We start from the raw sequence: 25,610 nt of genomic DNA, 5'->3' as shown, positions 1-25,610 counted from the left end.
AAGCCAGCCGTTTTACTGAGCATTGTTCAGCACCATAAAACTTTGCTCTGTCAAAAAAGACTATGCTCCGTCGACGATGTGCAGCACGCACTGCCGCGGACGGGCCTAGCTCAAGCCTGTTGTGAAGTGCCGGAGCAGTCCTGGTCTGCCGGCATTTCCCTCTCTGCTGGTTATGCCCATCTCAGTGACTGCACCGGTGATGATGCTCCTGGCCTCGTGAATCAAGGCTTGTTCGGCTGGTTTTCTCGCCTGCCGTCCGCGACTGCCGTCGCCTCGTGCAGCACTGCCGTCCGTGCGCTACGGTGTGACAGCGGAGGCCGCCGCTCGCCGTTCGCCGTCGCCCAAACCTGTCATCGCCGCGGCGGAACGCGTCCGCGATTCCTCCTCCGCCCACTGCAGCCCGGGGGAAGAAAAGCGCCCCTGCTGTCAGTCACCTGTTTGAACACGAACCTGCCCGTCGCCGCTGGAAGACGATCAGCGCTGCTTTGCTGGCGGCGCGCGCGAACACCTACGCCGATTAGCCCCTCTAATTGAAAGGCAATTAAGCATCGGGTGGCAGTCGAGTGAGTGAGATCGCAGGGTTCTCGACTTTCCATTAAGGAGAGCAGGAAGCAGACAATGCTAATGAGCAGCTGAGTTCCTTTTCCCTCAGTGGGGCCGACGTTCTGCCACTGAAGGCCAGTTCCCTGTGATGTCACAAGGCAAACCTTTCTGTCACGGTTCAGGCATTTAGCAGTCACTCTTATCCAGAGTGACTTGCACAGCTGACAGATTCTTTGCACGCATTTCTTTCTTTCCATTTTGTGCAGCTGGATATTTACTCAAGCGGTTCAAACGAAATATCTTTCACAGTTGTACGATTATGGCAGTGACCCACCTGGGAATTAAACTTGTAGCTTTTGAATGACAACCTCAGTTCCTTAACGACTGCGCCACACTGCCACCCCCGTAAGATCCGTCGCCCCGTGACACAGTATCGGCATCCGTTTTTACTGCTGTATGTAAAGGAGCCTCCGTCTAGCTGCGTGTTACACGGAACAAGCTTCTTTTTTTTTTTTACGTGTGTCTCGCACAGAGCTTTTAATTACGACCCGAACGTGGCACGCCCAGAATTTATTCAAATTCGCCTGTGCTAAGTTGGCATCTCTTGACAGCGTGATTCATACTGTGAAGACATTGTTTTCCACGAGCGGAGCTGTGATTTATTTTCTTCTCTTTTCTCTTTTTTTTCTTTTCTTTTTTTTTGCCCACTGGGTTCTGGAGAGTTGTGCCGCTAGTCAAGGAGAGAAAACTGGAGTACAAAGAGCTTTCGGCTCTCAGAAGAGGTTTTTTTTTTCCCCATGAACGAGTGCAATTACCTGTCAAACTGCGAAACTGTGGCAGAGGGCAGGGGATTGCAGTCCTGAGCTTTGATCGCTTCACCCCAATTTGCTGGACTCCACATAACGGGGATGCGGCCGCGGTTTCATTAATACATTTATGCGGACGTAATGACGGCTCCATGCAAAGGTAGAGGAGGCAGAGAAACGCGAAAGAACAAATCTACCCTCTGGTCGTATGAAAAGGTCACGGAGGGAAACGCAAAAAAAAAAGTACAGAACTTCTTGGGAAAAAAATAGTTCTGAGAAAGATGGGGTCCAACAGAGAGGTGTTGTAACGCGCGCACACACACAGACAGGCAGAGGCACACCTGCTTTCTCTATCAAAGCGATGCGGAAGACCTCGGATCCCCGGGAAGAGACGACCGCAGGCCCGTCTTGTTCTTAAAGATGACGCTCAGCCAGCTTTTCTTCTCAAGGTCTTTAAAACAAAAAAGAAAAAAAGTTAAATCACAGACAAATTACTGAAAGATTGCTACCCCAACAGAATTATGCCAAGAAATGTATTTGCGTTGTGAATTAGTCCGTGCGTTATATTTGATTCAATTAGTGTTTCCTGTCTGATCTTTTTTTTCCCCCCACAGTTTTCTTCATCCTGAATAAATATGGCTGAATCTGAAAAGTTGTGTGGTTACAAAAAAAAAGATAATTAAGGGATAACAGCCTAATATTAAGATTCAGATTCAAAGCTGTGCTATTTTGAAGGCGACAAGGGGTGTTGCTTACAGAAATTAACCACTGCGATTTTCAGCTGTCATACCTGCCTCATCAAAACAACTATTGGCAACATTAAGTAAATGTAGATTATTAATTTTTTTAATACTTGGTCTAAGTATGTAATTATTGAGCAGTATATGTATTAATAAATACATATGGTGCTAAATTCACATTCTCATCCACAGCACTGCACTGGAACACTTGTTATGCGAGGTCCATCACGATAACAGGACAGGAAAGCAAATTAAATAGCTATTTCCCATATTATATTGAAATATTAACTGAAAAAAAAAACCATTCTATTATGAACCTGTTTACTAAGCTGAGAAAACTCAAGACAGATAATTATCTGGTAAAAGCCAAAACTTGAAAATGTGTGAAGAAACACAGGAGGAAAAATAATATTTTCCAATTCCCTGTCACACAAAAGCAATTTCATAGATAGTTGACTCAGAAAGGTTTCTTATATAAGTCAAACGATAATTAAAAAAGGGGGAAAAAAATGGCAACAGGATAAGTGTTTATTTACTGACTTCAAAATGGTTGTTTTCTGAAAATACTGGGACGTCAATGCCTTGCTGAGGAATTCCCATAGCTGTATTTTTTCCGGTTGAGATTTTGGTAGCGTATGAACAGATATGCGACTACAGACCCAGGAGCAATGCGGAGGAATCAAAGGTAGAATCTCTTTTCACGGCTGCTCGTGAAAAAAAAAGAAGAGTGTTCCCAAAACAATATAAGAGTGGGGAGGGGGGGGGTAAAAAAAAACCAGTAAATAAACAGCGACTACTCTGCCGTTGCAGAAACGGTCTCGACGGACTCTTCTTCAGCGGCTCCTTCCCGCTCTAAAACCTGGTTAGGAAGCCGAGAGGGCAGCGCCGCGACTCATGGAAAATTCATTTGGCTCTCTGTTGGCACGCCCGCCGGCGTTGCCCATCTGCGGAGGCAGGAAGTGCGTCCGCGAAACCCGCGGCGGCAGAAGGCAGATCCCTCTCGCGCGCCGCGGGGGGGTCCCGGGGCGACGGAGGCATGCATCATATTTACGCCGATGTGACTCAACTTTTATTGGCTGGAACGGGCCGCGTCCGACGCCTCCTCTGATTGCAAAGCAACAAGCCAGCAGGAATGTTGATGGTGAAAGAAAGTGGGGAAGGAGGCAGAGAGAGAGAGACAGAGAGAGTGAGAGAGAGAGACAGAGTGAGCGTTTTTTGACACTGAACTGTTCTGACTTTTTTTCTTTATTTGTTTGCTTCTTTCTTTCTGTCTTTCTTTTTTCTTTCTTTCTTTGTTTCTTTCTTTCATTCATTCAATACATAAATGATTTCTGTAATAACTTCCAGGGGGAGAATGGAAGAAGAAATAAATAAAAAAAACGTGTGTTCCACATGTGTGTTCAGGATTTTCTCATTCTGTAATCACCTCCAAAGCTGCAACAGAACTTTTGTTTTATCTTTTTTTTTATTTATTTTTTTATTTTTTTATAGCCTGCCCCACTTGGCTGTGGGAAAATATAATTAAAAAAACAAGATGATTGTCAGAATTTTAATGAGCTCCTACGCCCGTGCATATTAGAGCCCTTAGCCGGCGCTTAATGATGCAGTTTGTGGAATGTTTGATTGGTGAGAGTATTCCAGAGCTGCCGTCCGCCGAGACGCTCGCTCTCACGATGATTTATGAGCGTGGATGAAAAAAAAAAAAAACGCACGATGTATGGAGGGGATTACTCATAACGTTAGCATACTGATGTGTGTCCTGTTTAACATCCTTCAGTCTTACTCGTCCCCCCCCAAACTCCCATAAATGTGCTTCAGGAGGCACTTTAAAGCATTTCCGCACTTTATAGTCTGGTACGCAGCACGTTAAAATATGCAGGCATGGCCAGTGCAAGGACAAGCGGTAAAATGACCCAGCCATTTGGCTAACAGAGCAAGATTATTTTTCCGCCTCTTTCCACACAAGCTTACCCCCCGATTCTGTCTTTCCTTTGACTGGGTCGGTGAAAGGTTATCAGGGCCCCGGAGTGCTGGGTTGCAGGTTCAAACCACCAGAGAGGTTCTTTTAATTGTCCCCAGTTGTCAGTTTGCTATATTTCCCCACAGGCCGCTGTTCTCCCAGTGACAAATCCAGTTACAGATTAGCACTAGAGGAAGTGAATATGCTGCCTGACAGTCTTGCCTTTTGTGCTTTTGCATTTTACCTTATTTTTTTGAACAAGGACACTACTGTACTGCACTGTACACACATATATATATATATAACTTAAGCCTGCAAGTCAGATTAATCTGGGGTAATCCATTTGTTAGAGTCTGGACTTAATGTGGTAGTAAGTTGCGCTGCATAAATATCATACATTTTTTCATCAGATCCAGAGCCAGTCCTTGGTAAGGAAATATGTTGAAAGGGGTGAAGGGGCGAAGAACAGAAGTGTAAATTCCATAAGTGGACATTTTAAGGATAGATGAGTCAAGCCCCAGATGAGAGGCATGGTCTCTGAATCACAGGGCTTTTATTGCTCAGCAGATGCCAGATAGCTCTCTGTGACCTCACAAAGGAAGGTGCTCGGTGTGCGACTTGTTTGATGCCATCCTCTGTGTTTTCATTTGTCTCCCTTTTTCAACGAACTCGCCTTTCCTTTGCCAGACCGAGCGTCTGCTCCGACGGCCTCTATCCACAAAAACCAGATGTTGCGAGCGAAACAAAACATTGGCCCTCTGTGAAGCTTTTTCTTTTTCTTCGAGAGGAAATGCGCCACTCGAGATGCGGGCCAGAGGCAATATAAAAATAAAAATAAAAAAAAGCACTCCCACGCCAGGCCCCTGGATTTGACGTTTTGGTGGCCGCGTCGATAACGCGAGGGGGGAGAAATGTCTCCTTTTCAAAAACAGCTGCCAGTTTACTGCCAGGGACTTGGAGCGCGCGAGGCATTATCGGGCCTTCATTATGAGCGCTGACAGAGGGGGCCGGTGGGCTGAGTTAGGGCCGCCATTTCCCTACCGCACTGCCAGGCTCCTGTATGCCATCTGTATTTACTGCTCCTGCAGCGCACGACAGAGCGTTTGGCTCGCCGCGCTCGCTCTCGCCCTTTCTCTCATTGGACGATCGGGGATTGTCCCGGCGGGCTAATTTGTTCCTTCTGTCCGTCGCTGATTGGCCATGCAGAACGTGAATGGTTAAAAAAAAAAAAAAAAAAAAAAAGAAAAAAGCTATCGCTGGGTTGGTGTTGTTATCTCGTTGCGTTAATTTGTGATGTGTAACACGATATCCACTCACGCAGGACTGCACTTGTAATATCACCAAGGATGATTTGACACACCAGAGCGGTTATTTGATGTTTAACCACCTGTATAATCTGCATTACGCCATATGTGTGGGTAGCCATGCATGCTGATTGAGATGATGTGGACTAAATGAGAGGTATCTGTTGCATTGTCTTCGAGATGCACTGTTACAGCAACCCCCCCCCCATGCTTTACGATTGTATCCATAAAAATAGGGAGATGAAACCTTGAAGGTGTTTTTGAAATTCAGTTATTCAGGAGATTTTCCATAAGAAAAATGTCAGGGGATGATCATATGGAGCTCAGGGTGATATCTCCGGAATAATGTGCTCAGTACGTCCAGCTGGAAGACTGATCGCGAGAGAAAAGAAAAGCCTCTATCTTCCGTACTTTTAGCTCTGAAGACGAGGAAGCGCTTTTTGCGTGCACAGTGCTGGGAATAGGTAAATTCACATCTCAGGGCTTAACTGTTGTGATGTCAGATTAAATAACAATAAGTGGAGCTCATAACCTTGCTCTTTTAATTAGAGGATCGCGCCACAGATGAAATGGATTTGTGTGTTCATATTTTATGAAGTCAATTAAAATTCAGTTTGCAGAAAATTACACGTTTGCGTGCGGAGCTCCTTCTTCTTCTTCTTCTCCTTTCTGTGTGTCTGAGCACTTCCTGTTCTCTGCGTTTCAGAAACCCCGGGAGCCTGACGGCTGAGCGAGCAGGGCTGACATGGTGCACAGAGCCGACGGCGGAATTCGGGGGTGAAAGGGTCAAGGGTCAAGTGTCAAGGGTCAGCGCACCGGGCACTGCTTAGCGAGGCGTGTGGGGCCGATCGGAGGGCTCCGGCGGAGGGATACGTCCAGGGGCCACAGCGGAGGAGCGGCGCGGGAAGGGCCCGGGCGGACTACCGGTGACAGGCGGACGGGCGGCGGAAGAAGCAGGATGTGGGAGGGGCTTGTGCTGCAGGTGATTTTCGTGTGTTTGGGCGTGGCCCTGTGCAGCCACTCCCCTTCACTCCAGGACCACGCCCACCGGAGGCGACTGTCGCCGCACAGGCACAGGGAGCGGGGCAAGGAGGGCCAAGTCCTCCACCGCTCCAAGAGGGGCTGGGTCTGGAACCAGTTCTTCGTCATCGAGGAGTACACAGGGCCGGACCCCGTGCTGGTGGGGCGGGTGAGTGCGCTTTCAGCTGCTCTTTATTCCGTTTCATTTGATATTTTATTCCGCTTATTCTGTTTTATTTTATTTAATGTCTTTCACTGCGAATTCCTAATGAAGTCGCCTGCATTTCCATGACAAAGAAGGAAGTCCTTGCGCTGTATCATTCATCCATTTTGCTAAATGCAATCAGATCCCCCCCCCCCCAGTTGATTAAAGGTTATGAATTGGATTCCCTTTTTAATAATGCTCCATCTCCCAGAGACCCTGGGCCCTGGGAACCCGGTGATTTATGAGTCCTGAGAAATGACACTTATGAACATGGCTCCACTGTACATTTGTTTCCTTAAGTCCTCCAGGAGCCGGCTGGCACCTCCGGTTATTGGATGAAAGTACCCAGGGTCAAAAGTTTCAGCTCTTTTTATTGCGTCTTAAAAGTTCACAAGCAATTCTGGGCATCGATCAATAAACAATAATGAGCACGAGAATGAGTTATATATGCCAGGTTCTCCATTAATTGACAAATTGAATAGTTTTTTTTTTTTTGCGTTCTGCCCCTCCCGGGCATGATGAATCGATCGGGGAATAATTGTGCACTCTGGCATTTTCTGTTTTTCGACCTCATAAGCGAGGGTGACAGGTTCCATAGGACAGCGCGCTGCGTTCCGCCATTTGTTTTCTCCTGGAAGCCAATTACTCTCGCTTGTTTTTTTTCCCCCCAGACGATTCTGTCCTCGTGTCCCCGCAGTGCATGGCTGGTGTTTCCCGGCGTGTGTTCTGAAATGCGATTCCCCCTCCGCGTCCCTCCGTAGTGACTCGTTCTGTGTTCCCCAGCTTCATTCCGACGTCGACTCCGGCAACGGCAACATCAAGTACATCCTGTCCGGGGAGGGGGCGGGCACCATCTTCGTCATCGACGACAAGACGGGGAACATCCACGCCACGAAGACGCTGGACCGGGAGGAGCAGGCGCAGTACACGCTCACGGCGCAGGCCGTCGCCAGGGATACCAACAAGCCCCTGGAGCCGCCCTCGGAGTTCATTGTCAAGGTGCAGGACATCAACGACAACCCGCCCGAGTTCCTCCACGGCCCGTACTACGCCCGGGTGCCCGAGATGTCCAGTGTGGGTGAGTACGGCCAATAGCGGGGCGGCCCTCCCCCCACGTTTCCATAGCAGCATGTATTTAAGCAAAAGAAAAGAAATGTGCATGCTCTGCTAGTCCAGGTGTGTATTTTATTTTATGTCCTTGGACATTACAGTATGTGCCTTCATCAGGATAGTGGAACGTAATCGTCCAAACGTCCAAACACTGGTAAAATGAAATGTGTGGTTTGCCTAGTTTGAGGACCAGGGAAAATTATTTCTGTATCAAATTGATGGCAAAACAAGCCAGGGTTAAACTTGAGGAGGAGCTTTCTTTTCCTTGGCTTTTTTTGTTGTTGTTATCCTCTAAAAATGGCGCTGCGCACTGCTTGATGTGGCTTGTGTTAGGAAGTGAAAGAAACAGAATGTGAATTTCAGAAACCCATCATGGTCGCACACGCCCATCCTGTGTGCATGGGTATGGGCCAGACACCCAACCTGCTCCCCCAACGATTCATCATCTGTAATGCGGACCTGTCACTGGGTAACGATCTGTTACCGGGCGATTCTGCCAGCTGACAGCCTAAGCGATGCTGGCTGGGTGCGGGACGGGGCCCGGCGACGAGCCTCATTTCCAATGCTCAGAACTCCGATCGCGAGCACCGTCAGCGAATTGATTTGTATCGTTCAGACTCGCAGAATTAGTTCTGCTCCTTGAAATTCCGACCCCTCGCCGCTGACTGACAGCGAATAAATGGTTCGCCGTGTGCCAGAGAACTCCGCCAAACGACGGAGCCACGTGTCCGCGGGTTTTCGCCAACGACTGGTGGCGTCTTCGCCGCCCGAGATTTTCGGCGTGTTTTTTTTTTTTTTTTGCTCCCAGGCTCCCAGAGTGCAATGTGGGCGAATTAAGAGACTTTGGCTCGGGCCGGGGCGGACAGATTTTACTCGCCGCCGGTAATCCAGTCCTCGCCGCGGTGGATTTGTTCGTAATCGCGGCCGAGCGCTCGCTCGCCCTCCCCGCGAGCGCTGTGTAGCGGCAGCTGGAGCGGCGCACCGCTTTGGGAATCCGGGCCTCGCTCACGCCCCCCCGGTGCTCTGCCCCACGCGCAGGTACGTCGGTGATCCAGGTGACGGCCACGGACGCGGACGACCCCACCTACGGGAACAGCGCCAGGCTGGTGTACAGCATCCTGCAGGGGCAGCCGTACTTCTCGGTGGAACCGCAGACAGGTACGGAGCACGCAGACCGCACGCACCCCCCCTCCGCCCTCCGCCGGGGGCGGAGCCAACAGTGTGCCGTGAAGGTGGAAGATTTTTTTTATTTATTTCAAAGTTACACTCCAAAAAAAGTCTGTCTTAACAAGTGTTGTGATGAGGCTTGAAGTCTTGTGATGAGGCTTACGATCAAAATAATTAGAAAATATTACCTTGTGTTAAGTTATATTTTGGTTGTCAAGAGAAATTTTCTCACCCTTTAACAAATTTTGAAATTAATCTCTGTCTCGCCCCGCAGGGATTTTTCTCAGCAAAATTTGTTCCATAAAAAAGTAATATAAATAAGATTTTAAGACCGAATATAAAACTGACTTATTTTTGGTTTTTGAAGTGTATTCATTGTTAATGCATTGCTGTATTACATTATAAATTAATGCATCTTGCTGTGGGTGGTCATGTGGCCTCCTGGTTAGGGAGCTGTAAGGTTGCAGGTTTTAATCCCAGGCAGGACACACGGGACAGTCTTTGTCCATGAGATTTCACACGCATCGCTTAATATATGACTCTTTGAGGAGACCGTGTTTAGAATGTAAGCTGTGAAAGTTGGATAGGAGAATAGGTTAAGGAAATTCGTAATGGGGTTTACTGGCATAACTAAATCAGCACATTAGAGCCATCATTTATTGATGGTATGAAATGATACTGGATACATATATATAGCGCAGTGTATCTAGCTATTATATAAAGTGCTTCTTACTTCCTCTTTATACAGGCATGCTAAGCAGATCCTTCCCTGCATAGAGTGCATGCTTCTCATTGAAGCCTGAGAGCACCTCTCTCTTGCCAAACAGGCTTTACTTGCAACCAGATTGATGAAGCGATATCATAGGTTGGAGGCGAACGCTTTCCAATGCCAGCTTTCTGGATTGGTGCTGGGAGGGGGCTGGTGGTGAGAGGGAAGCGGGCGCTTCTAATAAAACCAGGGCTGGAGAGCGTCCAGGAATGCCATCGCTAATTCTTTTTTGGAACCATCTGCGATTCCCGCTCAAAAAAGGGGCCGGTTAAATATCGCTGCCGAGCGACCGTCTTCCCAGCGTCCTCTGCTGCGGCGGCGGCTGCCAGCTCCTCTCGAAGGGAGCGCCGCTCTGGGCTGACGGGTGGCTTTCGGCGCGGGAGAGCGGTTCCAATCATCCGCCTGAAAAAGCAAAAAGCCCCCGTGCTCCGCTGCACTTTTAGGCAATTTTTAGATCTCTGTTAGTAAGGTTCTTTTTTTTATTTATTTATTTATGTATTTATTTTTGCCCAGCTGTATCACAGAGGAGTGTGGCGTAAGGTGAGATTTTTCGCCCAGTTGAGCTGGCTCCCATTGCAGGGCTGTCCCCCACAGTTGGGCAGTGTTCCATTGACCTCATGCTCATTAGTTTAAGGTAGATTCCCTTAAACCCATTGGTTGGCCCTGGAAGGGGTTGGGTTAAGCCCAGTAGACACACTTCTAATGCTTGATGCACTATAATAGTTACAGTGTACGTTCAGTTGTTGTTTTAGAAAATATAAATGGTTTATATTGACAGGGACCCCGTGACCCAGCCCAGGGTAGGCTGGTAAGGATAATGGATGGATAGATGGATATCGAAAGGGTGGGGTCAGAGAAAATGCATTTGCTGAGAAAGTGTGGGGAGCGCTGGTTTGAGGTCATGTGGGGCATTGCCCGTCTGATGCAGTGCCACCTCTGTGCAGGGATCATTCGAACGGCCCTGCCCAACATGGACAGGGAGGCGCGGCAGGAGTACAACGTGGTCATCCAGGCCAAGGACATGGGGGGCCACATGGGGGGCCTGTCCGGGACCACGGAGGTGAAGATCACCCTGACGGATGTCAACGACAACCCTCCCAAATTCCCTCAGAGTGAGTACTGGAGTGCTGGACGCTGTTCTGGCTCGCTGGCCCTTCTTCATTAGCATGGATAACAGTACACCCCCACCACTACACACACCCACACACACACACACACCTCTCTGGATGAGCAGGTGTGCTGGGTCATAATCTGTTTTTGACCGTCCAGCGCTCTCTCAAGCCAAGTCTCAGAAGAGATATTAAAAGCTGGTTTCTCTCTTCAGAGACCTTGGAAGGTACTGTCCTTTCTCCTTAATATCTTTTTAAGGGAAATATCTTTTTAAAGCTGAATTATTCAGTGTTTTTTTTTATGCCGAGTCATCAGTATTGCAATGGCAGCGAATTCTCCCGTAGTGGAAATTCAGAAAAAAAGTAATTTTATAAAAAGTGTATAAGTGTGTGTGTGTGTGGGCGTGTATGTGTGTTTTGCATGTAGGTGAGCATCTGTGAGCTGAGTGTGCTCAAGTGTTAGTATGCATGCGTGAGTGTATGCATATGAGGAGGTGCAGATGCATGCTTGAGTAGACTTGTGCGTGTATGTTTGTGTGTTTGTGTGTGTGTGTGTGTGCATGAGGTGTGTGTATTTGTGTGTCTGCATGTGAATGTGTGAATGTATTTGCATGCGTGTTTTTGTATGTGTGTGCACGGACGGAGTACGTGCGCATATCTGCGGGCATCTGCGCTTGACTGTGTCCATCCCTGCAGTTAAACTGCAAAATCATCCCTCTGATTTTACTCCTCCCTCTGTTGCATAACAGGCCTGGTGAGTTTCGTTCCCCCCCAACACCCCGCCCCACCCATCATATTTGGGCAGAAATCGGCAGCTATCTGAGCTCTAGCGAGGCCTCTCCCTTCTGCCGTTTCAGCAGAAGTGGAACCAGAAATAAAAATGTAGCTTGAGCGCAGCGGGTCAGTTTATTAGAGGATGAAATTTTATGGGCAGGCCTGGGGGGACCCTCGTCTCCCTCTCCCCAAAGTGCGCTGTGCACACCGGACATGTATCTCAGCGCAAATTTGGCAGGCGCAGCGGGGGCGCTGGAGCATCGCAGCTGCAATGCCACGTGAAATTCGTATGCGATTCCAGGACGTGATTCATCTCGCGGTGTTTCTAAGGGCGGGTTCATAATTCTGCGACCTCACCTGCACGGTCTTCCGGCAAACGTTGGCTGTTCGTAAAGCGCCCTTTTTGTCATCATCGTATCGCCTGTCTGCGGCGCGTTTGTTCCGGTAACTCTCCCATTTGGGTATCTCCTGCATCTATCGAGCCGCCTCCATTTCAAGGCCTCCGAGCGGCTCAAATGCACCCATCACTTCATTATCGCTGTCAAACACTCGCCCACTCAAGGACTGCGCCGTTTTTGGGAATAGATAAAAGAATCGTGACGCGCTTGCGCCTATAGACCGTAAAAATAAGCGGCCTGCTGGGAAGAAGCACTTCTGTGTTCTTTTCCTTTTTTTTAGTCCCTCATTTTCCATCCGCTTATTAGAAGTGACACTGTTTTCTAACATCGCTGCCCTGCCGCCTGTGCATGCGGTACTGCAGCTCAGCCACTCCCCTGATGCGTTCTCCCACGCGCCAGTGACTGTCGTACGCGCTGCATGCCGCACAATGTACCGCAGGAGAGCTGGCGTCAATCGGAGGCAGACCTGGGTCAAATACGTATTTGTTTTGGATTCAAATGCCTTTCTACGTTTTACTGATCTTGTCTGGTGTATTGGAACCAATGAAATACTCTCAAAAAAGTGCAAACCCTGCCTTCTGGTCAAATTGGCAGGCTCAATTACACCAGGCAAGATCAATAGAGCACAGAGAAGTATTCTGTATTTGACCCAGGTCTGATTGGAGATCAGGCAAATTCCTCACCTCTGATAGGTTAGCGCTTTTTCGGTCGTGACCCCAGGATCTATTGGGCGGAATTACGCTGACCCGTTCCAGACGGGAGGTAGCTAGCTGTGCTGCGCCACTGCGGGCTCCCAGTCAGTGTCCCAGCCTCAGCACAGTACAGCCCACTCAGAGCTAGTGCTATTACACCGAGCCATGAGAGGGGGGGGGGGGGGGAGCGTGGGCGGGGGTGGGGGGCAGGCAGGCAGGGGGGGGGCTCAGCAGGTATTTAATCACCGGCAGTGCTTTGCGTTTCCAGGTTAGGCCTTGTCAGCTTCCTCTCCGTTTTGAACCGAATACAAATGAAGGCATCGTTTTAGAAATGCGCCGCGGCACCCCCGGGATGGGCGATGGCTCCGATAAACAACGTGAAACGACAGAAGAAAGACAGTGATTGGCTGAGGCCGTGAACTGTTTAATCCCACCCTGGCAATGGACCACCGACACAGGTCCTGCCCCTCTGTCTCCTTGTATACAGATCCGTCAGCCCAAAGATAAACAGAGGAACATCAGAGCTCACTTCCCTGTAATATATATGACTGGCATATTTTCTATTTTCTATTTTTTAAAGTTTGTTATAGTTTTTTTTTTGTTTTTTTTTTAAAGAGTAAGGAAAGTGTGGTAAAATAAAAACAAAAAACTTTATATTACACTATTCTGTGTCACAGCACCTGTCTGGATGAGCGTTTTGTTTCCTGATCTGAAACATACCAATCTTAAAATGTTTTGACTTCATCATAAGTGAGTATAAATGTGAGAAACTGTAAAAAAAATAAAGTTAAAATTAAATAGTCAGCGTCATAGATGACCTTTTCTTAGCATTTACAGTACCAGAAATGTAGCTGAAACGGACATGACAGAAGGAAGGCGTACTCCAAATTCCCTGTGTTAAAAATGCAGCTCTTGTGCCCTGTCTGACTGAAGCAGGAGGCCATGCACACTGTCTGACCTTTTGAGAATGCTCTCCTGCCCGTGTCACAAGTATTTCCTAAATGAGGCCCGAGCCTTTGGCTGTAAGCCTTCTGATAGGCTGAGCTGGTGAGGCTCAGAGCTATGGGCCATTCCTGATTAGCCAAACCAGTGGGGGTTGGGGGGGTGTGTGGGGGCGGGGGGGTGGGAGGTTGGTTGATTTGGGGTGGGGAGGGTCTGTGGAGGTTGTCCACGACCTGACAGTGGTGTACCAGCATGCCGGCAGATCTGTGCTTTTCGTCATAGCCAGACTTTGCTGGAAAGGTCACTGAGCAGAATGTCCTCAGTGGAACCCTACATTCTCACTCACTGTGAGCTGAAATGAAGTCCCCAAACAATGACAACAATAGTATTAATAATGATGCTTTAAATATGTAATACTTTAACCTACTACTACTACTAGTACTACTACTACACTACCACCACCAGCACCACCACTACCACTACTACTAATAATAATTCAGAAATGGCCCAAATAACAAAGCCCAGTGTAACTGAAATCTGTTTTTGTGATTTCACAGTCAGTTGACTCTGACCCTGACCCCTCTCCCTCCCGCAGGTACCTACAGCATGTCCGTCTCGGAGGACAAGGAGGTGGGCGAGGAGGTGGGCCGGCTGAGGGCCAGGGACCCCGACCTGGGGGAGAACGGCCTGGTGTCCTACCGGCTGCTGGACGGGGACGGGATGGGCACGTTTGAGATACACACCGACTCGCACTCCCGCGAGGGCGTGGTCAAGCTCAAAAAGGTGAGGGGGGGGGGGTGGGGCGCCTGGCTTTAAAACGGAAGGCTGATACCTGACGCTCGCATTACCATGTCGAAATGGGCCCCTGGGAGGTTTGACCCGCTGAGAGACTGAAGTTGCGGTGTTTTGTCAGTGAATCCTGACCCTGCCGCTGCTCACAGAGCGAAGCTTGAGTGGTCACGCTCTTGCTGAGGGAGGGAGAGATTCGATATTTTTTTTCTTCGTCTCGGTGTGCAGATGGATTCAGTGTACAAGGTCAAGTGAGAGCAGTGTGAACCGGGATTGTAAGCAGGACGTTATAAGCAGGTTTGAGTCTTGGGAGGGATACTCAGGGTTTTTCCTTGCACGAAAATGGGCTTTGGCTCTCCCCGTAATTGGGCCAACATTAATTTGTGTGTCATTTGGATTTTATTGATTCCCATTCTGATTCTGATTGTGCCTTTTCAAATCTGGTTCTTAATGAATCCTATTTCTAATTTTCCACCTCAAATATTTTTTGAGGTGGAAAATAAACCCAAATGTTTCACGCAAAAGCTACCTTTATTTTTGGCAGATTTAGGCTGCTGCAAAATCTAAATGGTCAATAATTACATGATAAGGTGTTTTCTTTGATTTTGGTAAAAAAAGAGCAAAACACTAGCTGAATTTGGAGTGTTATGAGTGGAACAGGGGACATCAAAAATAGTGCAACGCTGAAGGTTTACAATACGCTGCAGTAAATGTTTCGACACCCCTTACATGAAATTAATTTACCACAGTGGTTACATTTTGCCCTATCTGTATTGCTACTTTCTCAGGTGAAGCATAGCTGCACTTTAGACCATTTACTCCAGTCAGTCGTGTTGTAAACAAGTCTTACCTGCTGTGACATAAAAAGATTTCTCTATGCAGGGAAAACCTTGGACACTGTTTTTGTGCCTTTGAATGAGGGTAGTTAACCGGCATAAAAGATGTAATATACCGGTCGTATACCTATCATGGAAGCAATACCGTCTTCATGTGTGTGTGTGAATCATTCTGTCACATCTCAAATCGGGGTTAGGTCTCGCAAATTTCCTGGCAGATCAAAACATCTATGTGTGCATGTGTGTGTGTGTGTGTGTGTGTGTGTAAATGTGTGAGTGATGCCACCTTTCTTTTTATGTGTGGCATAAGCATCACATTTCATACCCGGCTCTCTCTCTCCAGGAGAGTGCTGTCATCCCAGCAGTCTGGTCTGTAGCCAGATTTCCCGAAGCACCTCCACCCCTCCTGAACCCCCCCACCCCCGCCCCCCCCACCGCCACCCCTCCACCCGCCGCGGTGACTCGGAGTCACGACTTGGCTCGGGGGCTGCTAGTGATTGACAGGCGTTAACCTGCTGAGTGCAGAGATTACGGCACCTCCCCCCCTCCCCCCCCCCCAGACACAGCAGGACGGCCCCTGCTGACGCAGCGCCCCCCCCTGGAGGAGCCCTTTCATTTAAGCGCCACCCCCAAACCCAAACCCCCAACCCCTCAACCCCCAACCCCCACCTCAATCCCCTTTGCCATGCGTGAGCTGAAGATCCCAGAGCCCTCGATCTCTCTCCTGCCTCCTCCACCCTCGGCTCCTCCAGTTAGCGGTGCTCGCTGCTCGGCTGAGCTACGCCGTACGGCGCGATCAAAGATGGAGCTGTTGACGTTGCTCTGCCCGCGCTTAGCCCGACTCAAAAAGGGCCCTGCTGCTGTGGAGGAGCGGGATGGGTTTTTGCTGCAAAGCTGAAGTCAGGGGCTGAGGTGTGGGGCCTGGCGGACTCAAGCAGAGCCGCGCGTAGCTCGCACACGCCCCTGCGGCTCCCATTAAAGACAGGCAAAACGATGCTAACGGCTCTCGCAGATGACAAATTATGTATGGAAAATGCGGGCTGGGGGAGCGGGAGGCTTGAGTCGTGAAAAGAACTTATTTCATTCTGACTCCGAAGGCGGGAGGGGGGAGGTGTATTCAAGGGGCTCCGTTAACAGTCGCTGCCTTGCTCCACCGATGAGGAGTGCGTGAGTGTGTGTGTGCGTGTGTGTGTCTGTACGTTGGGGGGTGGGGGAGGGCAAGGTCAACACAGGCGATGCAGGATCCTGGCAACAATCGCATCGACGACGGTCTGTTTCGTTCGGTATCCTAACTCCTCCCCCCGACACAGCACACCTCTCGGGAAATCATCACCTTTTGCTCTTCAAAGCCTGTTGGAAATTAAAGGTGAAATCAGTGACAGAATTCGCCGTGGTTTTTTAATCAAGTATTCCGTTTCAAACGCGGGCAGGCCGCACCGGCTGCATGCTGAGATTCGGCCCCGGCATTGTTGCGCATATTATTCGCCGCTGATTAGTTTCAGCTTCCCAGTCATCCGGTGCCAAAATAAAGAATAGGCGAGGGGGGGGGGGGGGGGGGGAGTCGGTTGTCGCCGGGTGAAAATAGTTTGGTTACACTTGTTTTTCAGGTGTCGGCAGCTTCATTTCACAGACTATAAATGAAGAAAGAAAAAAAAAACTAACTGAAGGAATCTAATTCTGAACAATCACAAAGGATAATGTATCCCCCCCCCCCACCCCCACACTCCTCTCCCTCTTAAAAGCGGAATTGTGCGTGTTGTAATTAGCAAACTGAGAGGCCTGAGGAGTGACAGAGCTTTAAATTGGTTATTTTGGAAACCTCGCTACGTGGGCAGAGGTTGCCTTCACTCAAAACGTCCGCTCTTTGTGCCGGAAGACGGCTATTTTTGTTTTATCCGGTGGGTTTTCCTCCTTGCATGTAAATGAGTTTTCAAAACTGGACGGATGTTGCAAAGTCTTCTTGACAAGCGGTATTGGCAGAATTTGTATAATCGCCCCTCCCATTTAAATGTATGTATTTGCCTGTAGTGCGGTAAAGAGCCCAGCGATTGAAATAAACAATGCGATTACTATTGTTTAAAGCAATTATGGTCACACACATCTCTAAAGACGGCCTCACTGCAACGGAAACGTTTGTGTTGGTCACGTCTGCTGCGTCTGGCCGCTTCCTAATATCTGCAGCAACAGTGCCCTCTAGCTTTTTGCCTCAGTAATAAATGTATTAACGGGAAATGATATGGATGATGTTGCATGAATGAAGCGGTCCATGCTTCGTTGTCACTGCAGCTGTTTCATATTCCTTTACAATCCATGCTGTGGAAGATGGGTTTGAACCCGATGGGTATTTATTAGCAAGTCTGGGAGCAAAATCAGCATGACACACAAATTGCCCAATCCCTGTCATGCTAATAACATTATGTTCTCCTCTGGGTTTGAAAAGAAAATTCTAAGAGACTTATCTGTTATTGTGTTGATTGCTGGTATCAGTGGGCAGAACCCCTACAGAAATATTTATGCATTTAACATTACAGAAATATTTTGGTTATTGGACCATAAAAACATAAAATTGGAACATAAAAAAATACACATAAAAATTGTTTATCTCAGAAGCCTTGACCTCATGACCATATTCTCATTATACATTTACTGAACATTGCTTTTTGTCAATCTGGTAAGATTGACATAAATTCCTACAGCCAGAAGCCTGCTACTGCTTCATGTTGCATGAGGTGTTTACAAAACAGTTTGGTAAATGACAAACATATACTCTAATTAAGGTAAAGCAGTTTCAGCAGCATTTCTTTCTCCATTCAGTATAATAATAATTATTATTATTATTTTTGGTTGTGTATGTAAATATATTCATGTATGTATACTAGTTAGTATACATAGTAGTAATGGATAAGTATGCTGGCTGACCCGATGCCGATCCCTCCGCAGGCGGTCGACTTTGAGACGAAGCGTGCGTACTCGCTCAAGGTGGAGGCGTCCAACACGCACGTGGACCCCCGCTTTATCGCCTGGGGGCCCTACAAGGACACGGCCACCGTCAGGATCGCGGTGGAGGACGCGGACGAGCCGCCCGCCTTCACCGCGCCCAGCTACGGCTTCGAGGTGGAGGAGAACGCGCCCGACGGCACGTCGGTGGGACGGGTGCACGCCAAGGACACCGACGTGGCCAACAGCCCCATCAGGTGCGAACGGAACCCCCCTGCTCCATCCCCTCCCAAAATCCCCCCCCCCTCCCAAACCGGACTCCGAGGTCCTGAAACCCGGCTCCGGTACAAACTGTCCGTGGTGCAGAAACCATGACAACAAGGATGCTAGTCTCCACAGATCAAGTCCTGCAGTAGGATTCTGGCAGATGCTGTCTCGCTTATGTCTGTTTATACGTTCAGCCCTGTGTCCACTGATTCTGTGCCCAGTCAGACCATCACGGAGTGTATTTCCATGAGGAGATGAAAATCCACGCTGCCGTTGTTTGTTTCGGTAAAATGAAAGTGTAGATTGTATCGGAGAAAATTTATACATAAATATATGAAAATGAATATATAATATATTTTGCAAAAATTGTGAAGAGAAAAAGGGGTAAAATTCACGTAAAGGTTTCTGGCCGTCATCACAAGACTGTACAGTCAAAGTGCATCTTAAAACTGCCACCATCCCCCCACGCCCCAGAGAACTTCATATTTCAAGTTGCGTTAATATAAATATTTAGAAAGGTTATTTAGTTTATTTTAAGAACAGCCCCTAAGAGTGCCCTTACGCGAGTGCACTCCTTCTCCAGGTACATGATCCCTCGCTACACTGACCTGGAGCAGTTCTTCAGCATCGGCCTGGAGGACGGGGTCATCAGAACCACCCGACCGCTGGACCGCGAGGCGCAGGCCTGGCACAACATCTCCGTCAGCGCCACGGAGATCAGTAAGGCCTCGCTCACGCTCGCGTCCGGTCCAGCGCAGTTTGCAAACCCAGCCGTGTACCACGGGACACCCAACGCGTTTCTGCACACGTTCCGTAACTCTCAGTACAATAGCTAATTAGCAGAATAATAAATACTAGTAGGTGTAACATTGTTTTGTGCGATTACATTTTATTTACCCCGCCAAATTATTTAGCATTTTGTGCAGGGTGTCAGACCATCAGAATTAGTGGATCAATCTTCTCTTTGAGCCAGAATGAATGAAATATTGTCTGAAAAAAATCATATCCATCAGTTTAATATTTTGTCGGTCCTACAGTTGAAAAACCACCAAAATCTTCACTGAATTGAAGTTTGGTGCAGGCTGCTCTGAGCTAGCACTCTATACAGTTAATGAAGGGATTTAAGTTAAAAGGGCGGCTTGCTCTTTGAAATGATTCAGTTGATTTTAGTTTTTAATGAAACCGTTCGTCATTATTCTCATTTTATAATGAGTCTTGAAGGAAGACTATGTTATAACAAGAGACACTATTAAGAGAGCTTTATAATAGCTTAACAGGGGATTATTTAAATAGTTGGCATACTTGTTAATCAAGAAAAATAACTGAAAAAGGTTGATTGCCAATGATCGGTTTAAACGTAATGTTTTAAAAGGGCCAGTCAAAGATCCGTTGGTATACTATTAGAAAAATCTGATTTCTGGATCTGAAATATGCAGATGTGGGATCACACTTGATTTTGTAGGAATTCCATTCGTTTAACCTGGGTTTTTATCTCCTGTATTGTGGGACATTAAGTGTCAGTAACATGTTGGTGACAAGAGAAAATGCTGTCTTTACATTTGGACCATTGGCTAGCATGTCACAATAGATTAAAGTCATCATATCAGGAGGCAGAAGAGCAGTACTGGGTACAGCAATAACACAGTAAATGAACATAAAGCTGAGAAGTGACTGCAAGCACACATCTGTCATCAGTCATAAGTACAACATAATATATGTAACTGTACCATAACCACATGCTAATTGAGCTTGACAGTTTGTTTCCATCATTTGTCTTTTTCTTCATTGTGTTGTTCAGTGTTCAAGACAGTGCAGGTTGTGACTGGAATAAATGCAGTGTTGACACCACAGCTCAATTAGGATTATGACTGTTCACAATTCCCCGTCATCCTCCGCAGGTGGGCATCACCAAGATGCCAAAGTCCGCGTCAACATCAAAGTCAAAGACGTGAACGATAACGCCCCGGAATTCGCCACGCAAAATGAAGTGCTCGTGTGTGAAAACGTAGCGCACGGCAAGGTAAGTCTCCTTCAGATGATTGCGATCCACTTTAGAGACGTAAAAGGGACTTAAAATACCAGAAGGTTGCAGATTCAAATTCCATGTGGAGCAACTGTTGTTGCTCTCATTGGTAAGGTATTAAAATGTGGGCTCCTAACTAAATTGCTTCAATAAAAATCCGACCGCATAAAAGGCTAATAGATAAATTTTGAGGTCTTTTATTTGGTCAATAATGTAATGGAACAAAAATATGATACCAGACAGTACTGATTTGAACTAAATTTATGAGATTTAAGTCTGAATTTAATCAGCAGTTACACTTAACTTTTTGAAAAATATACTATAAATTGGCTATAAACTGAAGCAACTCTTAAACCGAAAGATTATTTTATGCCTTTTTAAACTTTTTGTTTGCAGCTACCAAGAATGCGAAGGCATAGTATATGTTGTAATCTGTTTCTAACCACTAGAGCAATGAAAAATTCGGTTCTTAAAAATTAGAATTTTTTGTCAAGGTTATTTGAACAGACAGAGGCAATCCCACAACACCAGATTAGAAATAACAGTATTTTTAAAAAAGCAATTCAACCCGTGTTGTATAAAAACCTTTGTATCAACACAGGTTCGTTCCAAAAGAATTCAGAGAAAAAAAGGCTTTGTTTATTTTCTCGTTTTCGCCGAGCGAGTCTGGCGCATGCTGTTTGTGTGTGGTTGCCATGGCGGTCTCTCTGACACCTTCCCTGCCCTGTGCTTCAGCTCATCGAGACGGTCAGCGCGGTCGACAAAGACGAGATGGCCCACCGCCAGCACTTCCGATTCAGCCTGGCCCCGGAGGTCGCCAGCAACCACAACTTCTCGCTCAAGGACAACAGAGGTCAGCAGACACCCGGACACCGCACCCGCTCTACCACATTTTACCTGCAGGGGGCGGCAAAGTGGAAACGCCTAATTTCGGGATGGCAAGGCTTCGTGAACCCCAAAGTGGGAACAGCTGCCATATGCTATTTATTGGTGACTAACTGTCTGACTTACGCCAATTTTTGAGGTTTTTACTGTAGAGAACAAAACCTTTGGCTTATTCAATAGGTAGAACTTACTATTATGTTTCAAATGTACCGTCTAATGAAAAGGAAGTTCACTCTAAATGGTTTTCTGTGTTTTGTGACACTCCTCAGGGTATGTGTTCTCAATAATAACTGCTTGTGGGGCAACAGATTTTTCAAAAAGCCAAAGTGTGTAATTGGCCATATATTGGAGTTTAAAGGCTGCACTCTGTCTCGCCTGCGTCATTCTGCAACCTCAGTTCAGTTCAGTCTCGTTTTTCTTTCACACAACGATTTGACGGCCCTGAATATGCCCCTTGCGCATTGTTCAAGCAAGTGAGTGATTGTGATTGTCGCCAGAATGCAACCCTCTCTGTCCAGTTCAAGAATCTTTTTTTGCTAGACACAGACTGCCTGGGATCCGCATTATCCCTTAAATCCAGTGTTAAGGTCTCTCCTCTCTTGGTACTTCTCCCCTGCCTCGAACCCTGTTCCGTAGCACCCGATCTGCGATTTCCTCCAGCGTGTAATTGTAAATTCCACTGCCGGTCTTGAACATTAGGCAGCCGACTGAATCCAATAGTCCTCCTTTCATATTGATGGTGCCATTTTCTGCTTATTTTCTTAGAAGACACCTTCGCCCCGGGAGACTTACTCGGCATACATTTCACATATTAACCATTTATGTGACTAGATAATTACAGAACTAATTAAGGCTATGTTTAATGTACTAATTAAGTACTTTGCTCAAGGGTACAACAGCAGTGCCCTCTATTGAGCGCAGCTCTGTCAAGGTAATCTGTCTCGGTGATCAGTTATGATTGAAAGAAGCTGCTCAAAGATGACGGATATTGCATGACTGAACACATGAATATTCAGCAGAAAACAAACTTCAACAACATTCCTATGATTATTCTGGGAGATTATGATGATTACCTTCGGGTTAATCCATTCTATGCTTTAAATTGCAATATAAGCACGCCAGGTATTTCAAAATCGGCTTCGATTCAATACAAAAGGTATCCTTAAATTACTGCAGAAATCAATGCCAGTGCTTTCTTAGTACATTTTGTTGAGTTACTGACCCGCTGAGCATTACAGACTACGCGAAGGAGAACAAAAAAATGAACAATTGCCTTTATTATTGCCTGTGAATCAAAGTTAAGGACAAATATCGATTGAAAACAGGCCAACGTCTGTATTTTTGGAGTGAACAAGGGCCGCGTCTATTATATTATAACGTACTGTATGTTCTGGGTCTCTATTCATTTGCTCAGTGTTTTGGATGTTATACCAGTAGGAATCGCCTCTGGCTACATGGAGTGATTAGAGATTACTGTCAAGAAATCATTGTTTGTATTAATACTGGAGGCTGTGTGATCTAATGCATGAACAGGATTACATGTGTCCTGGGGAAACAGGCATTCCCATTTGGGAGAAAAATTCATTAAATTGTTTGACGTGTTTCATACCCACCCCGCGTAATTGGTGCGGAATCCAGACATAATTCATCTGCAGTTTCCAGGATGAATGCTCTTCTGTTCTTTCCAAAAGTGACTGAGGCAATTAATCGGCACTGTTAACTGTCACTGAGAGGATTTAGGTGTCGTCATTGTTAGTCTGGTCAGTACAGTGCACGCAGTCTTTTAGCAAGCGTCCAATGAATGTATGTTCTAAAAAAAAATTGGACTTGGAATGCATTACAGACCAGTGTTGCCTCATGGGAATGAGGGAATCATGTTCATTCCAGTCTGAGATGATGTGTTTGGAAAATCAAGCTTTTCCGAGTTATGTGGTCTTCCTCATTTAACGGGAAATGGAAATTAGCACGTTTCAGGGGTGACTATAACGGTTGAAAAATGTAAATAAGAAAGGTGTCTTGAAACAGATGAATTTAGCTTCATTCTGATTTCCAAAGAGAATTATGTTTTATGTACTGTATGTCTTAAAGAAAGCAATTCAGATCAGCCTATAGTGTTTCTATTGATCATCGCTGATCTTAGACTAACACAAGTTGAATGCTTCATGCTGAAAATGGGCAAAAGTTGATTTCTGTTCTTATTTTTCCTCGTCCCAGTGGTTTTGAAAAGAGCACAGAGAATAATCTGATGAGAGTCAAATCCACCTGTTTCGCTCCACTAATTGTTGAAATGCATTCATGACAAGAAAGGATTTGTACATACCCCTTACACTCATAAATTTGAGATATGAAAGTTGTTTTAGTTAAAATTGCACTCTAAATCAGCAATGCATTGGCCTGTTGCCCTTGTACAGGTATTGAAAACATGCAACGCTTCAAATGAAACAGACTAGGTAAAAGCAAATGTTTGAATTCATGTCTGTGTGTATGGACAGTTAGAGAAATCACTGTATCTGTAACTGTCTTAACAGGAGATGGTTCATATCATCAGTGGAAGGATAATGGATTATACCGGATGACTGACAGTTAATCAGCCAAGGGTCTTCTGTTGCCCCCAAGACAAACACACAAACACATACACACACACACACACACACACATATATACATCATACGTAAACAGACATATTGAACCCAGTTGTAACAGAATTTGATCCATCTTCTTTTATATCCCCGCCACTCTGTTGTGGTTATTATCGGGCTGTCTCTTTCTCGGTCTCTCTCTTGCTCTATCCCTCTGGGTCTGCCTGTCCTTTGCACGTCTAACTCTACCACTTCTTCCTGTTTCCCTCTCTCTCTCTCTCTCTCTCTCTCTCTCTCTCTCTCTCTGCAGACAGCACGGCTGGCATCTACGTGACCCGGAAGGGCTTCAGCCGGATGACCCAGGACATCTACCTCCTGCCCATCGAGATCAACGACGGGGGCAGCCCGCCCATGAGCAGCACCAACACGCTGACCATCCGCGTGTGCAGCTGCGACAGCAAGGACACCATCCTGTCCTGCAACGTGGAGCCCTACGTCCTGCCCGCCGGCCTCAGCACGGGCGCCCTCATCGCCATCCTGGCCTGCATCATCATCCTGCTGGGTGAGGGTCCAAACTCTGCCTCTCCCTCTATCTCTCTCCACTCAGCTCTCCCTGTTTCCCCTGTCTCTCTCTCCCTGTTTCCCCAGTCTCTCTCTCCCTGTTTCTCCTGTCTCTCTCTCCCTGGGTCCCCAGTCTCTCTCCCTGTTTCTCCTGTCTCTCTCTCCCTGGGTCCCCAGTCTCTCTCCCTGTGTCTCCTGTCTCTCTCCCTGTGTCTCCTGTCTCTCTCCCTGTGTCTCCTGTCTCTCTCCCTGTTTCTCCTGTCTCTCTCCCTGTGTCCCCTGTCTCTCTCCCTGTGTCCCCCGTCTCTCTCCCTGTTTCTCCCGTCTCTTTCCCTGCTTCTCCTGTCTCTCTCCCCGTTTCTCCTGTCTCTCTCCCTGTGTCTCCTGTCTCTCTCCCCGTTTCTCCTGTCTCTCTCCCTGTGTCTCCTGTCTCTCTCCCTGTGTCCCCTGTCTCTCTCCCTGTTTCTCCCGTCACTCTCCCTGTGTCTCCAGTCTCTCTCCCTGTCTCCTGTCTCTCTCCCTGTGTCTCCTGTCTCTCTCCTTGTTTCTCCCGTCTCTCTCCCTGTGTCTCCAGTCTCACTTCCTGTTTCTCCTAACTCCTTCCCCATGTTGTCTAGCCCAGTTCACTCTGTCGCCTAGCTATCTCATTCCTTGTCCTCAGTCCCTGAAATTTCCCTTTCCCTTGCTCAATGATACTTGGTACTCCTAATTCAATCTGACTCAAGCAACTGCAAGAATTCACTGAAATCACAACTTAATTTAGGAAAAAAATGAGACTCAGGCTATTAATGGGTAGCAAGAACAACAGTGATAATAACATATTCATCACAATAATAACCACCATTGATCAGGATGCTTCCCAGTTAATAAAAAGCCCTAAGACAATACAGGCCTCCAACAACAGGGCTGTGGAATCCAACATTTGTTGAGTTGGCAGCAGCATATACTTGAAACAAGGCCTTGTGCTTATTTTTTTATTACCTTGGGTACTGAACATGTAGGGTTATCCCACTTAATTTCAGTTAGGGCTGAACTCACCAAACTGTTTTACAAAAAAAGCATTAAAAATAAAATTTAATTGCAAGTCAGTGAAGGACAGATGATGATTAAATCTAGGCCATAATATACTAATTACTGTGTGATTTTTTAGTGAAATAATTGAGTGTTTTCACAAGGTTCAGTGAGAAAGTGGCA

General features: G+C 46.9%; 1 protein-coding gene across 2 annotated transcripts in view; it reads left to right on the top strand.

Annotated features, from left to right (window-relative positions):
• The window catches only part of cdh11 (cadherin 11, type 2, OB-cadherin (osteoblast)), a 60,778-nt gene that overhangs the window by 34,484 nt on the left and 684 nt on the right, over positions 1-25,610 (top strand). For both annotated transcript variants that reach the window (XM_035419993.1, XM_035419994.1), the window contains exons 2-11: positions 6,060-6,542; positions 7,362-7,656; positions 8,727-8,846; positions 10,569-10,736; positions 14,135-14,322; positions 18,105-18,358; positions 18,952-19,088; positions 20,267-20,388; positions 21,127-21,244; positions 24,166-24,417. In XM_035419993.1, the coding sequence (XP_035275884.1) occupies positions 6,312-6,542; positions 7,362-7,656; positions 8,727-8,846; positions 10,569-10,736; positions 14,135-14,322; positions 18,105-18,358; positions 18,952-19,088; positions 20,267-20,388; positions 21,127-21,244; positions 24,166-24,417 (1,885 nt within the window). In that variant the 5' untranslated portion in view covers positions 6,060-6,311. The remainder of the gene's footprint in view (positions 1-6,059; positions 6,543-7,361; positions 7,657-8,726; positions 8,847-10,568; positions 10,737-14,134; positions 14,323-18,104; positions 18,359-18,951; positions 19,089-20,266; positions 20,389-21,126; positions 21,245-24,165; positions 24,418-25,610) is intronic.

The sequence above is a fragment of the Anguilla anguilla genome, chromosome 5 (assembly GCF_013347855.1).
Source record: "Anguilla anguilla isolate fAngAng1 chromosome 5, fAngAng1.pri, whole genome shotgun sequence".
Taxonomy (NCBI): Eukaryota; Metazoa; Chordata; class Actinopteri; order Anguilliformes; family Anguillidae; genus Anguilla; species Anguilla anguilla.
Note: the sequence above shows the minus strand (reverse complement) of the source record. Positions and strands in the feature narration are given on the sequence as shown.